We start from the raw sequence: 16,300 nt of genomic DNA on the forward strand, positions 1-16,300 counted from the left end.
AACGGTCTAAAATTGAGAGTAAAGCATTCACCGGGACGTCTTTGAAACAGTATAGTTATTGTATAATTCGATTTTCCATCTAAAGACATAAGAATGTAATTCAATAGTTTTCATGGATCGTATGCAGTAGCTAACTTGTTAGCCTTCAGTGCGGGTGCATTGATTCGGGTAGTGAGCAAAATGAAACTAAACTCTATGGTCAGTTTTGTAAGTGAAAATTAAACAATGTAACTTAGTTGTTAATCTTTAGTTTATTCTGCCCTTATTCTCTGCTAGAATGATACAACAAGATGTCTTTACTCAAATCACGAGTCCAAGATAGGCATATAAAAGAGTGATACCAGATAACGGGTTGATTAAAACACAAAGGAAAGAAATTAGTCAGGAACTTTAGTAATCAGGCAAAACGGCTGTCATGAAATAATAAATCCCTGTTCAAACACTTGGGGTGAAATGTTCAATCTGATGGCGAACTGCTGCAACTGGTTGAAACGATGGAGAGAACCTGCAAGGTGAGTGTCTACAACTTTGATCCATTGAGTCAGAGTCATTCACATAATTATTTTCTGAGCAGTCTTGTCAATTCTTATAATGTGCAACTGTGTATATGTCATCTACATGTGTAGTGTTCCCAATTTGTATTTGGACACAGAAGCCACACACAAAATTACCATGGGTGGTTTTTTGACTTATCTGTGCGACTGTCTTCTTTATACTGTATGGCCTTGTGTTTTTATTTATAGCAAAAAAAAAAAAAATATATATATATCAACATGGCTGATGAAAGTGATGATACACCAAGTACATTTGAAATTGTTATTATTATTTTGTATTGTAGGGGGGAGTGCAATGTGTAACTTTCAAAATGCAAAACCTAAACATTTAAAACATTATTTTATTTTTTTGCTTGGTACTTGAGAGAGATGTTAGGCAGAGTAACAGCTTCTAGTTACCTTTCGCTTGTCATGAACATGTGGCTTCAGAAAATATGACAGAATTTTCATCTTTGAGTGAAGTATCACTTTAAAGAAAGACAAGTATACATCTTTAGTGGTATTAATACATTCTCTAAACAAGATATTGAAACCAGTTGGTTAAAAGTAATAATAAAAACATTTTTTTTTTAGAAAATGTCAAACATAATTTATTTGCATGCCAATTGGTTTGATATTTTGCTTTGTCACACCACATTAAGGATTTATTTTTATATTAATTAAGATTAAGCTAAGTCACTTAATAAGCTTTTCTTTTCAAGAATTTCATTATTTTAATGAAGCTTTTTCATTATGCATTTCATCAGGACAAATGTATCACCCTCATTACTTTGCCCCAAAAATATCAAGATTAATTTTTAATACAGAAAAAAAACATACTAAACACAGAAGAGGTGCATTCAACGTTTTGACATAAAAAAAAAAACTTATTTAAAAAAACTATGTTTATTACCTAATAAGTAGTACATGTTTTAAAAAAATAAAGTTAATTCCCAACATGTCTATTTTTTAGTTTTTCATCTAATATTTATAATTTGTTTTATTCAAGCTTTATTTTAATTAATGAGAATAATTTTTTATAGTTTTAAAACTGTTAACAGAACCGTTTTGCTGGTGGCACCAAAGCACTTGCCAAGGTATGTTGTTCGTTTTCCACACAGTAGATTCATATTTTGTCATGAAGATGCATTAGCCCTGGTGTCATTTTCAATTTCAGTATTTAAGTCCACTTTCATAAAGATGCTGTATGTTGATTAGAGGCCCTACATGCACCTCTCACTATACACGTTGGAACATGACTCACAATCAGGCATAGGCTTAAAGCCAAGCGATTAATATCTGATTACTCACATCACCTGCTGTGCCTGAAACAAGATGCTTGAAAAGGCTAAATCTGGGTAAAATGTTTGATCGTACCTAAGAATCAGTCCATTTAAAGTGGAGATGTCTGGCCCCAAACGTGCCAGTGATGTTATGGTTATGTCTTACTGATGACTAGCTAACTGTCTAAGTTATTGTCTTAATTTCATTGGCTGAACGTAGTGTGTCCTCTAGCACCCTGCCACTGATCTTGTTGGGCTAAGTAGAAATCCCCAGCTAATCCCTCAGATGCAGAGCTGACCAGAGGCCAGGAGAGACAAAAGAGAGCGTGTGTGTTTATCATCAAAAACAACCAAAAAGTCAAGGGAAAGCTATAGCTGTCATCTTGCTCTATTCTCAGTCTCAAATGAAGGCCTCCTGGTTGCAGAGAACTGTCACCTGGATAGTGCGCTTGATGTCCCTGCGGCGCAAGTGCCGCAGTTAAGTATCTGTTTGTGTGTGTATGTGTTTGGTAGCTAAGGACTTTAGCTTTCTTGTTTGCATCAGTGATGGCTGAAAGGTTTGTTTACGCCGCCTGGCCCATGTGTTTGTCTGGCATTTCTTCAGAATTAAGCATAGGTTGATGACTGTGAGCAGAAATCCCATGTCACTTCAAGATATTTGTGTTACTCCACACAGATGTCTTTTTATGCCTCTTAAGCCTCCACTGGAAGCCTTGTAGTTTAAACAGCTGTGACTCTACAGCCCCGGACAGCTTATCATTTAATTTATATTTTTGACGTCATTCGTGTTGGAAAAGGCCACATTATTTACTTTGTTTTTTTTGTGTGTGGTATGCTGAATCATCCTCTTCATCCCTGTGCGCTTTTACTAGTCATGAGATGATGCATTAACATACAGGCTTAGCTTGCCTTAGCTCACAGCTGTGGGTGAATTCATAAGTTAATGTCAAGGTTTTTTTATGTCAAAAGGTTCTGTTCATGAAGGCAACTTTAAACAGATTAAATTTCCTTCATGATCGTATTTTGATTACTTGATGATGATATATCTTGCTATTTTTTTGGGCATAAAAAATGTTAGGATGATACATTTGTCTTGATATCAAAATGAAAAAGCTTCATAATGAAATTCTTTAAAATACACACGTATTAAGTAATTTGTCTTAATCTTAAATTAATATTAATATAAGAAAAATTCATTTCTTATTAACATTTGAAAAACTTTTTTTTTCTACCAAATAAATCTAATGTGGTGTGTGACCATGCAGAACAAAACCTATAAGAAACAGGCAAATTACAGAAAATGATATAATAGAAAAGACCCCATGTAGACCTTTTAGTTAATCTTTAGGCAAGGTTAGTTGAGAAATAAAATGGCCACGTGGTGCAACTCCCCAAAAACGTTTAGATTTAAGAATGTTTTAAAAAAGAATGGAAAAACAATTTAAAAATAATGATTAAGTCACATTATTATTATTATTACCTTTTACTTTATGGTTTAACCTCATTGCATTTTTTTAGTTATTTCATATAACCTTATCATCTTTAAATAAATATTTCTTGAAAATGGTATAAAAAGAATGCAAAACTTTTTTAAGTACTTGGCACAGGTGTTATAAACTAGATTTGTCCTTTGCACCTCAAAGCTTTACAGAAAAATATTTCTCGTTAGAAGGGCCGTCTTGAACTTTGGGAGGTCTTTGTGATGCATAATAAAGTGATGCTATATTTGTGTTCTTACAGGAAAGTGACATTAGTAATGGTTGGACTGGACAATGCTGGAAAAACCGCTACAGTCCGAGGAATCCAGGGAGGTAAATCTTCACTATAATTTTATTTCCCGCTTCTAATTATTTTTTTGTGTTTTCAAGATCCTATGGAGGACCAACTCTACCATATTTAAAAATAAATACAGAAATAAATAAATGCTCAATAAATAAATAAGCATACAATTAATTGCTCCAAAAATACAATAAACAAATAAATGTAGGTAGAAATTAAATTATACAGTGAGACATAAATATATATACCTCTTTTAATTAGCTTCTTTATTTATTCACCTTTGTAATAATTACCTTATTTATTTATTGTCCGTTATAATCTTCAACTTTATTTATTAATTACTTATTTTTTAAAGTATTTATTTATGTGCATGTTATAATATTTTTGTCTGTTTTATTCTTCATTTGTATTTTTTTACCCTATTTATTTCTTCAATGCTATTTATTTCTGCCTGTCGTTTTTTCATTTCTGTATGCATTTCTGCCTCATTATGCAAATGAGGAGGGGCTGTGTCTTAAGGGGTCAACTTCTGCCCATTGGTTGGTTAGTCTTTTACTGCATCGGTCGAATCTACATGCCACCGGCCGCGTTTTTTTTTCTTTTTTTTTTCAGGGTGGTAGGGGAAGACTCATTAATATTCATTAGGGAACTCATCCCTGATTGTCAATTTAAAAGATACATTTTAAAGTCAAGAAAGTCGCAGTTTGATGTAAAACTGTTGAGGTATAAGACTGTGAAAATACGTAATTAAAAAGACTACAAACCCAAAAGGCGCACATTTTCTCTCAATGAATGAAGCTAACTTTACTGAAGCTAACGTCTGTCATTGTTTCTGTAGTCTTGCGTTATAATCGTAACATTACGCCGTCATGCCGGAGTGTTTTGTACCAGACTGCACACACACGAGCAGCGGATCTCGCTCGTTGTTTCGCTTCCCGGGAGATCTAGTTCATTGAGCGATTTTCACATAAAACTAAATGTCACTCTTCTGTTTTATGACAAACTGCGACTTTCTTGACTTTCATAATTATCTTTTAAATTGACAAACATCATATGTGTAATTCAGGGCACAGTTCAGACGGAATAAAAAGATAAGTTGTCTCTCGCCATTGACTAGCATACATATTTTTACCGCTCCCATGAGCCGGAAGCGGAGGGGAGGGGCTTAGGCTCTCTATGGGAGGAAATGTACCCCTTAAGACACAGCCCCTCCTCATTTGCATAATGAGGCAGAAATGCATACAGAAATGTAGAAACGACAGGCAGAAATAAATAGCATTGAAGAAATAAATAGGGTAAAAAAATACAAAGGAAGAATAAAACAGACAAAAATATTATAACATGCACATAAATAAATACTTCAAAAAATAAGTAATTAATAAATAAAGTTGAAGATTATAACAGACAATAAATAAATAAGGTAATTATTACAAAGGTGAATAAATAAAGAAGCTAATTAAAAGAGATATATACATTTATGTCTCACTGTATAATTTAATTTCTACCTACCTACATTTATTTGTTTATTGTATTTTTTGGGGCAATTAATTGTATGCTTATTTATTTATTGAGCATTTATTTATTTCTGTATTTATTTTTAAATATGGTAGAGTCGGTCCTCCATAAGATCCAGGATAATTCTCATAATGTTTATATTTCTGTCATAGAAAGTCCTTTAGATGTAGCCCCTACAGTGGGCTTCTCAAAGGTGGACCTGAAGCAGGGGAAGTTTGAGGTCACAATCTTCGACTTGGGTGGCGGTAAACGTATCCGCGGCATTTGGAAAAACTACTACTCTGAGTCTTATGGGGTAGTGTTTGTTGTGGACTCCAGTGATGTCCAGAGAATCCAAGAAACCAGAGACACAATGGCTGAGGTTCTCCGGCACCCTCGTATTGCAGGCAAACCTGTATTAGTGTGAGTTTTCAGAACTTGACATGTTCTTGTCATTGAATGTGACTTAATGGCTGGAATAAGTACAGCTCATTAAACATGGAATGGCTGTCGATAGAATAAAAACAAGGCATTAGACAAAATGAATACATAACACATGTATATCAGCACAATATACAGAAAAGTAAAGAAAATATGCAGTGCCCTTCAAATATATATGTTTAAACCATCTATAAAATGTGTTCTAATTGGTTGTTGTGTACGGTAATAACATTTAATAATGTTACTCTTTCTAACTAACATAATTAGCAATCACTCAGTAAAGCTATAAAGGTGTGGTGACCAAATAATCTTAAAAAATATAGAAACCTGGGCCAGTTTAATCCATTAATCAGGCATCACAGCTGCTAAATGGGTGTGTCTGAATGTGACATTTATGTATCGCCGTTATGTATTCAAAAAGAAAGTAATTATTACTGGTCTTCAATGCTAAATGCAAGTTACTTTAATGCATTTACCCCAGTAAATAATAGGGATTTATGCTGATATTGTGCAAAATCCCACTTTGCCTAAAGCATATGTACATACTGATGAGATATGCAGATTCATGTTTAGAAAGGAGAGAAGTAAAATACCCCACCTTCGCATACCGCATTACGTGTTTAGATATAATGGGGAAATTAATGTAAAAGGCTTTTGTTCGGGTGGCTGGAGTCTTTAATCTTTTTTTTTTTTCTTTGGCTTTAGTACTATTCTGCCTTATGAAGATTTGCATTTTGGGAAGCGCATCCTAAATGATACATTCAGCTTTCTACACCACCCTGTGCGCGCCTCTACAATTTTGCATGGTCCAGCTCCTCTAACGGGCAGTAATACTACCAGACAGAATGATTTCATTGGTACACCTGTAAAAAGATCTCTGCACCTTGGGGCCCATCCTAAACAAGCTGTCAGCGTGTGTGGTTCATGTGAATCCTTTGATTGTCTTCTTGTTATTGCTGGTATTTGGCAATTATACCAACACCATCATGTCAATTCTTTACTATCCTTACTAGCTCTTATCAGACCCACCAAAACTGCTTCAACAATAGCGTGATGGAGTTGATGGCTGTGTGGGTAAATGGTAAAATAGAAGAGGGCTCAGAATAGAACTCTGGTGAACACCCATTTTTAAATGTTTGCAGCCCTTCCTCACCACCCATGCCTGCCTGTCAGAAAGATGAAGGTGTTCAGAGCCAAGACCTTGAGTTTGCTGACGAGCCTGGAGGGTTTGATGAATGTCGAGCCGCAATCAGTGAAGAGCACTCTCACATAATTCCTGCCTCTAGCCCAAGTGGAATGGGGCGGTGTGCAGCAAATGTGCAATGCATCATCTGTATATCTGTTGGAGCGTTGGACAAACTGCAGTGGGTCAAATTAGCTGAGGGAGTGAGCAGTAGATGAAGTCCTTGACTAAATATAGCTTGTTAAGTGTGCTAATAAGTCAAGAGTGCTCAATAACTCAAGGCTAATTATTCAGTCCACCTCAAGTGCAGACCTCAGGCCATTTGTCTGTGACAGCTTACCTAGGAACCTGCACACCTAGTGACCAGCTTGTATTCTTTTGATTGGCTTTCAGACTGGCTAATAAACAGGACCAAGATGGGGCATTGGCTGAAGCAGATATCATCGAGACCCTGTCATTAGAGAAGATTGTCAATGAGAATAAATGCCTCTGTCAGATTGTGAGTTAATATTTGAAAAGTTTACATTAACCGGAGACCAGTTTGAGTTTGTAATTAATGTGGAAATAATGAGTGGGGAAATTTGCTTTATTTTTATATTTACAATTCAGCAAATTACTTGAAAGAAATGCTACAAAACAATCATATAAAACTGAACTAAATGTTGTTTCCTCTGATCTCAGGAGCCCTGTTCTGCTGTGCTGGGTTATGGTAAGAAGGTTGACAAATCCATCAAGAATGGCCTTAACTGGCTTCTGAATAACATTGCCAAGGACTACGAGGCAATTTCAGAGCGTGTGCAAAGAGATACAGCAGAGCAGAAGGCTCAGGAAGAACAAGACAAGAAGGAAAGAGCAGAAAGAGTTAGGCGGATCAGAGAGGAGAGGTCAGTGAGCTAACAAGACTTTTCACATGGGTTGTCATGCTAATCCCTCTTTTCCAGATATGTCAGGAGCCGCATAGTCATTAAGAATACCGTAGTTAAAAAAAATGTAGTTTAGTTCTGAAATTAGTTCATATCAACTAAGCTGGTTTTATTTGCTTTTATATTCAAATGTGTACTCATAGTTAGTCTAACTGTGTTTTTCTTTGTTTTACTGCAGAGTTACTACTTAGTAACTACTACTACTAGTTAAGTCAGCATAAAATGAAAATGTACCGTTTAATGCATCTTATAGATTTTTTTGTGGATGATTCATCCATGTATATGTTTATTTTTTGTTGTTGTTCTTGTAATGTTTAATCTAAACTCAATCTTCCATGCAAGTGACAGGCTTTTCTCTCTGGTGAAATGTCGGACTTTTCCAAACTTTTAGTCCGCTTAAACCCTGCCCCTTGAACAGTGGACAAGCTCTCATTAGCCGTGTTTCCACTGTTGGGCCAAAAGTGAGCGTGCTAGTGCGTACCAAGGTCAGTTGCATTTCCATTGTCACTCTCAGGGCTTGATCGTGCCTCGTCGGGGCTTCATCGTGGCCAACCGTCAGAGTTTTTTGGCCCACCGAATTCCTTGGTCCAAAGTGGGCCAACAGGGGCTTGAGCAGTGGTTATGAACAGAGGCGGCGTTTGAGAGTCAACACCGCTGCTCATTTCCCATGTTTTCATATCAGGCTAACAGCTAACCTCAACATTAAAGACATTTAAAACAATTTTCAGCTCAAAACTCACTTTCAGACACCACAGCGAGTGTGTGAAATAACTTCCGATTGTGATCCGATGGGGATTCTGATCACTGTATGAAGCAGAAATATTTTTATATGTGATCCTAAAAGCTACTTATTTTAACTATTGTCATAATAAAAATACAGATATGATTAAATAAATTACCTGAGACTGCTTGAAGAACTTAAACAAAGCATACATGGTTATAATCGTGTATTTATCAGTCTCTTCCCTGTGCCTTTGTTGATACCGGACTTCTGCATCCACATTTGTCATAAATTACATTTACTCCGGTTAACTCATACAACTCACAACTCCTGTTTTCTCTCTGTGAGCTCCATCTGTTGGTCTGACTGAAGGGATAACAGTATAGTGAGATGGGAGAGAGATCGCTCAAACATCCTCGAGATCGCATAATTTCATGGACAATTATTAGAAATCCTCATTCTTTGTAAAAAAAATTGTGATGTAAAATATGATATTGTAATCATTTTTTCTAAATGTGTAAAGGCTCGTACACACCGGGACGAATATCGGAGCGCATTATTCGCCAGCGTTTTTCAACGCGTTTTTTGTGTTCACACCCAAGCGATTTTCGCTCAGGATGAGCCGAGTGAACATGCAAATTCATTCCCTGACATTAGATGGCGCCCATTTGCTCTGCAATACCACTCCATAACAGTTCTCTTTTATCAAGATTTTAGTAGTCGCTGTCGCGTTTGTCATATAGTTCTTTGTTCCCGACACCAACGAGACCAGCAGCTCTACATTCATCTTGCCTTGCATCTTCCTCGTCCTATTTCTTCCCGGCAGTGTAGACGCTACTTGGCGTATATCTTCTTCGCCGTTACGTATGTGTGCTCGGCAAGACCGTTTTGTGTTTGAGCGCCCCCAAGTTGTGTTTTACTGTAACTTCAGAAGCTCCTGACACGTGAGCAAAAGCACCAATCTCATTGGTCGGATAGTTTTTGACGCGGTGCGTCAAACAAAAAAAACGAACCCGAGGCGTTTTTTAAAAAATGACGGTTTTACGTGTGGCGTTTTTCGCGTCGGTGTGCACACTCACATTGGCGCCCTTTGTTTAGTCACGAGGCGTTAAACGTCGGCGAATATCGCGCGCGAAATTCGTCTCGGTGTGAACCGGCCTTAAGGCTTTATACTTTGGAGCATTGCGTAAGTTCTGAAATTTCTAACCGTTACTGACACCAGTGGCCGTTAGAGAAACTGCAGCCAGTCTCATCCTCGTTATCTGTGTTCTCGGTGCGCACGCTCGTACGAGCACGACCACAGCAACCAGAGAGAACTCATCGAGATTCACCAGCATGTTTACAGAGGTAAGAAAAGTTACAGCGCTGACCGGAGCTCCCTCCAAGAATCAAATGCCGCTCCGATGTTAACTCTTGTCTTTGCCCGACGCCAGTCACTAGATAAGGCTTTTTTTTTTTTTTTTTTTACTTACGAGGAGTTTCCGTGAGTGCCGTGATTGTGCTGGAGGCTGGTCGCTTCTTTCCGTCCGGCAATCGCTAGCAGTAATGGTTGCCGTACGGATGTAAGCCCAAGTAGACGAGAACGCGCATGACGTCATATTTTGGGAATTTTCGCGCCAATTCGAACCCGAGTCGCCCGACTCCTCCACACACAATTGAGCCTACAGGCTGATAGAGGCAACCGTGGTGGACAGTCAAGGTGTCATTCTTTCTATTACATTATGGTTGGCTCATAAATGTACAAATGAAAACTCTATCTTAAAGATTTTTTAAGTAAAATCCTACACATAGCCCCTTTAATGGAGTTATTTTGTGTGTTGCTGTGATCACAAATAAATTGAGGCAGGTGTAACTGAATGTTCACTTTTTATGTGAAATAATGATATGCTGTTTGATTCAGGATGTTTGATGTGCACTCCCGATCTAGTTAGTTTTCAGTCTGCTAGCTTCCCTGTGCTGGTGAAACAGTGGGGTTGTGTGACGTTGTTCTATGGAGGCAGGTTTTAGGGTAGCATTGTGGGGCTACTGGCCCGACAGTGGAAACGCAGCTTGATTTTGGCCTCGAGGTCCGAGGCTACAGGCCCTGCCTGGCACGCTGTTAGCCTGGGCTCGCACTGGCCCGTCAGTGGAAAAGCAGCTATTCATTTGAGTGCAACACAAAATCCAATCAATAGCTAATTGATAGAACCAAGTCCCCACCCTACATTCTTGCTGGTATTTGAAAAGAGAGAATTATGCCAACATCACCATGTCAGATTCTCTTCCGTCTTAGCGATCAGGTCCATCAAAACTGTGTCTACAGCAAAAAACACAGTTGAGTTCAAACTGCGTAAGGCCGCAGAGCTGTGTGTGTAAAGAGAGAATGGAAGAGTGCCTAGGACAGAACCCTGGGGAACACCCATTTTTAAATGGCTGCTGATGATGTTTGCAGCCTCTAACCACTTTTTTTTTTTTATAATCTGTTACGCTCAGATGTACATTGCAATACCGAAGAAAATATCTGTCTCTACTTGTTTTATTATGACTTTAAATTGTTCAAAATGCAAACAACAGTTTAATGAAGATGTTTTGCACTGACAGAGACAGGCAGGAGCGAGAGGAGGCTGAGCGAGAAGGAAGGACACTGAAAGAGGATGAGCTAGATGATGCCAACATGCCCAACCCATTCCAGCCAATAAACAATGTTGTTACTGAGGTTAGTTGTCACATTGTTTCTTTTAATACACAAGTTGGGTGAAATCATTAAGATGCAAAAAATACTCACTTTATATAAAAATCCCAGTTTGAAGACAAATTAATTCAAGAGCAAGAGATGCAAAGACAGAGAGAAGAGGGCCAGCACAACAGTGTGCAAGAACAGACAGCCTTTCAAGATGATGAGGAGGAGGACGAGGAGGAGGATGAAGAGAGCGAGAGACAGACCCCAGAGAGTACAGAATCAGGTAGGACCTCTAATTTCCTCAAAAGGTCTCCATTATACTATAATACATGAGTAAAGGTCTATTTTTGTATTGTCAATTAATTTTAAAATACAAGCTTTTACTATTATGACACATGAGAAACCTTTTTGCCTCTGAAATCACTTAAAAAAACTGCAATGTATCTGTCACCTTTAATCAGGAGCAGTGGACCAGACCAAAAAGAAAACTAGGAAATTGCGATTGAAACGCAAGCATAGAGTTGACCCTCTTAGAGTGGAAGAAGCAGCTGCCAAAAGCCCCACCCCTACTCCCCTACCAGGTAAGAATGCCTCTTTTACAAGTAGTTTCTCAGATATGAACAATGAACACATAATTGATCAAATCGATACCGTGGTTTACCGTGGTTTTTGCACTATGAACCTTTGTCAAACAAAAAGTTTTTTTTTTTTTTTTTTTTTTTTAATGGCTGAGACCAGAGGGTGAGCTGCAGCGGGGGGAAAAAACGTGTACACAAGCATAGGAGGAGGACTTTATATTAAAGGGGTCATATAATGGTACATGCACTTTTACAAGTTGATTGTACTGAAATGTGTGTTGGCAGTGCCTCTACACAAACATCATAAAATGATAAAAAATCCATCCAGTGTTTTTGTTTTAATCTCCTTATATGTTTTCCCCTGCCTCAAATCGAGCCGTTCGAGCTTGTGACGTCACAAGCTCGCACGCCCCTCCCACGATTGACAGCTGCGTTTCAACACAGACCCGCCCTCGCTCGTGAGAGCTGTCAATCATAGTCTGCGCGGACCGGCGCAGTCATTGTTGATATGCTGGAGCACTGTCTATGAGCAGAATGGCGTCTAAGCGATTGTGGTGTTCTGTTCTTGGGTGTAATAACGAACACAGCAGTCATTTTAATGTTCCCAAATCCAAACCGCTGAGTTTGTTTTCGAAGGCAATATTCCCCACGAGCAACGTCAATGCTTTCATATTTGCGCGAATCATTTCACACACCAGACTGCTTATAAACGAGGAGGGTCAGTATAAAGCTGGTTTTGCTAAGAAGCTGCTTCTGGACCGGTACCAACTATTCGTGTTCCTGCTGAACCTCCAAAATAACTGAAGTGAGTGTAACGTTTTATTAACCTTTAATATTTATATTAATCTTTGCAAATCGCTAGATGCACACTTCACAATGAATGCGTCTAAGGTTTACACTCAGGGTACATTACGGCATGTTTTCTATGTGCGACGTTCTCAATATAATTCATAATCCCACGTCTATAATGAACAACGCGTTATGGTTATTGTGTTACAAACGGTGTACACAGAACAGAGGGGCGGGGTGAGCAAAGCTCATTATCATTTAAAGGCATATGCACTAAAACGGCGTGCTGAAAACAGAGCTGTTTTTGACCAGGTAAAATAAGTGTTTTCTTACAATACTAATGAGAATTTTTAATTAAAGTGTATTACAAAGTTTTAATTTAGACTCTAAAGAATCATATTAGCTTGTACAAAAATGGTAGCCTGACTTCGTCATACTCATATTCTAGTCAGAATGTGAGTCTGATACTGCTTCATAGGGCTTTGATTATGATGCGTGTCTTAACCGAACCAGAAAAAAAAAAAAACTCTGCACTCAATTGGATAGACCTACAACCAATGAGAGCAACGCAGTAAGTCAACTACTTTGCATAGCACAGTTGTCAACTACAGAACTCAAATGCACGCACGCTGGAAGAAGTAAAATAACGAGTGTTGCTTCTTTTACTTGGTCCTCTATGAGTGCGACCAAAGGAGAAACCACAACGACCACAGGGTTTTCATTGCGTCCCATCTTCTTAGTTACCATCGGAGCCAGCTGATAAATTAAACTTTTGCCGAATCCCATAGGAAGGACGGCAAACACATCTTTCCGATCGACAAATGCCTTGATTGCAGTTCTATGTTCGTCTTTTAAAATGAATGCGCTGTCGATTTCTTTTACGTCCCTGCAGATCATCTGTCCATCATCGTATAAAGCCCGCCCTGGCAATTTGATTGGCCCGACGATTTCTGAACCGATCATAATTACTCCTCAATGGAGCGAGTCCAGACCGAACTTCCCGATCAAAAAATGTTGTGGGCGGGGTTCGGGCTGGCATCCAGGCTACAAAAATGGCATTATATGACCCCTTTAAACACTTCAAAGAATGCCATAAGAATACAGTTTCATGTGTCCAGGTTGCCATGCCAAGTGCTTTTATGAAGTGCTTGTTCTGTTCAATGTGGTTGAGAGGTTTTCACCAAGACATGCCTTACATTTTACTGTTATATTCTTATAATGCAAGTATTTCCATTTGCAAAACAACTTGTCCTGGCCGCAAGCATGTCTCAGTAGAACTTCTTTAAATACTTCTGCATCTGATTACTTTAAAAAAATACTTCAGATACTTCGTATAGTGCACATGCAGGTCAGAAAACAAGCAACAGAGGAAGGGAGTGGAATAATTCACAACTGGCTATAAGTTGCACCAGGTCAAAATTGCATTGTTGAGAGAATAAATACAGATCAGTTGCATTGGTCACACTTTTTTATTACGTTCAGAAATAATGTAAAACACTGATAAATAAAACCAAATATTTACAAACATTATATTTGCTATAATCATGTATTTAGTTCCCTTTACTCCACAACAAATCCTTTAAATGTTAAACCTGCAAATGTAACAATATTCAGAACAGAACAAGAATGAAAAATATAAGAATAAAACAAACATAAATTAAAGTGTCAGTCATTATAAACAACATTTATTATAAATGCCAAGCCTAAAGAGATTTATTTAAAGCTAAACTGAAACTACTGGTATGTGGGAAATGCACTATACAAATAAACTTAAGCTCACCTACCTTTCTCATTCGGCACAAATCCATGTTTTGTAAACTTGATGTTAATTGCATTATATAAGTCGCAGCATGTTTAGGTTAATTAAAAACATGTGACTTGTATTCTGGAAAATACAGCATGTCAAATTTAGGTTTAGGTCATTTATTTCATTTATATCAACTCATATTTATTTAAAATCCAATCCATAACACAAGTAATATTTTTATAGAAATAATACCTTTAATGGAATACTAGAACATAAAGAGTAGTCCCTTTACTTGCCTGTTAACAGAAGAAAAGTTTCAAAAGAAGTAGCATAGCAACATAGCTTTTTTTCTGTATTGTGGCATACATCAGAGTAAATGGATTATTGAAAAGGGTAAAAATGTGGAGTGGGGTTCAGTTCATCGGTCTTTGATTGGATGGAGTCTGGACGTACAGCATATGTCACCAGAGAGAAGTCTTTCAAGTGGAAGATCGAGTTATGACATTTTGATTAAAAGCTATGAGCTAAAAAAAAAAAATCATTGCAGTGGTGAATGTTTTCTAGGATTACAACAGACTTCTGGAAAGTCAGAGAAAATCTCTTCTATCATTTGCTAAACATTAATTTTCATTGTCAAATGCGTGTGCAAAATAACCACTGATTTGTCCTAGTTTTCCCTTTTCTTTCTTCATTTTAATGAAATATATTTAAACCTAACAGCTAATCATTTGACTTTTTTTCTTGGTTTTAGTTGGATGGGCTACTCCCAAAGTTTCTAGGCTCCCCAAACTTGAGCCTCTTGGAGATACAAGGCATTCTGGTAATTGTTGGTTCATTGCATCTGTTCCATCTCCGGCATGCGCATCACTAACATTTTTTTTTTCTCTCATTCTGTTTCCTAACCATGTAAGTGTCTCCCATAATTCTGGTCTTTAAAGCTTTGTGTTTTCTCTCCATCCACACAGCAAGCCTCAGCCACATCCTTCCTGTACAGTCATCTGTCATCAGCCAACAGAAATACCACAACCATCCACTTTAATATTGTACCTAACAAATGCTGCTTGTATAATCTCCTTAACAACTTGCTTCCTGCACTGTGACTAATGTATGCGATTTATTTTCCTGATGCTTGCAGGAAACATTTTGAATTCTGATAATGTTCTATGTCCTCTTTTGAGCAGGCAGTGACATTTTAATCTAGGAATTTAATGATGTAGTTTGTAGTCAGTTGAAATTAGTTGATCCTTGATTTTACAAAATGGAGACTGCTGACCTAATTTTCTTTCTTCCATGACTCTCTTTTATTGGCAGATTTCTATGGCAAACCTCTCCCACCTGTAGCAATTAGGCAGAGGCCGAACAGCGATACTCATGATGTAATTTCCTAACACTACCTCTGCTTCCCCCCCCTCGGTGGTTCACAGTTCTTAAGGGTCCCAACCAATCAAAGTATTGTTTTGTTCTTATCTTCAAGCACGGGCAGTGTAGTAATCTACGTGGATGTAATTCCCCATAAGCGAGGAATTGATACCCAATCGGCATACCCAGATGGATCACATGAACTCAAGCAACCAATGACTGATGGTCATCAGAAGCTGTTTCCTGGCCAGTGTTTATGAGATGAAGGGACGTGGACATTCACTGTATGACATATTCTTATAATGTTCTTATTTCTGTAGTTTTATCAAAATACTTCAAATCAGTATTAACAGACATTTGCAACTCAATTGAGTTGTTTATTCTTTTCTTTTCTTTTTTGTGTGGAAAACATGTTACAGACCTATTTTTTAAGAGAATTGAAAAATATGTAAATATATAAAAGTTTAAATTTGTGTACTTGAAATTGTACAAACATGTTCTTATGGTCCATGTGCATATCTTAAGCTCTTGTGCATATGAAATGTGCAGTTCATTTTGACACAGTTTGCCTTTAAAATATCAGAAAATATCTTTCTTTTTTTTCTCAGCAGCATCTATACGTTTATACACTACGCTGTCTTAATTTTGAGAACGACATTCATACTCTCAAATAGCACCAGCAACAGATAAAGAGATCTTGAGAAAGTAAACTTTTACATGTGATTTGAAACATTTTAAAGTTTGTACAAGCTCGTTTTTGAGTTAGATGTACATCGTGCTTTATCAGGGAGGAAAACACATTTGTCATCTT

General features: G+C 37.6%; 1 protein-coding gene across 5 annotated transcripts; it reads left to right on the plus strand.

Moving 5' to 3' along the window:
* Positions 1 to 86: 86 nt before the first annotated feature.
* On the plus strand, positions 87 to 15,845 carry arl13b (ADP-ribosylation factor-like 13b). 5 transcript variants are annotated; one of them, XM_056254428.1, is made up of 11 exons: positions 89 to 512; positions 3,557 to 3,627; positions 5,263 to 5,512; positions 7,107 to 7,212; positions 7,395 to 7,597; positions 10,938 to 11,052; positions 11,140 to 11,299; positions 11,478 to 11,597; positions 14,882 to 14,950; positions 15,442 to 15,506; positions 15,605 to 15,845. In XM_056254428.1, the coding sequence occupies exons 1-11, from the start codon at positions 454 to 456 to the stop codon at positions 15,644 to 15,646; spliced, it is 1,260 nt and encodes a 419-aa protein (XP_056110403.1). In that variant the 5' UTR covers positions 89 to 453; the 3' UTR covers positions 15,647 to 15,845. The 5 variants fall into 5 exon arrangements, with proteins under 5 accessions (XP_056110405.1, XP_056110404.1, XP_056110403.1 ...); XM_056254430.1 differs by lacking the exon at positions 14,882 to 14,950 and having other exon boundaries at positions 87 to 512; XM_056254429.1 differs by lacking the exons at positions 15,442 to 15,506; positions 15,605 to 15,845 and adding an exon at positions 15,096 to 15,432 and having other exon boundaries at positions 88 to 512.
* The last annotated feature ends 455 nt before the right edge of the window (positions 15,846 to 16,300 follow it).

Source organism: Rhinichthys klamathensis, unplaced genomic scaffold (assembly GCF_029890125.1).
Source record: "Rhinichthys klamathensis goyatoka isolate OS25496 unplaced genomic scaffold, OSU_Roscu_1.1 h1tg000111l_1, whole genome shotgun sequence".
NCBI lineage: Eukaryota > Metazoa > Chordata > Actinopteri > Cypriniformes > Leuciscidae > Rhinichthys > Rhinichthys klamathensis.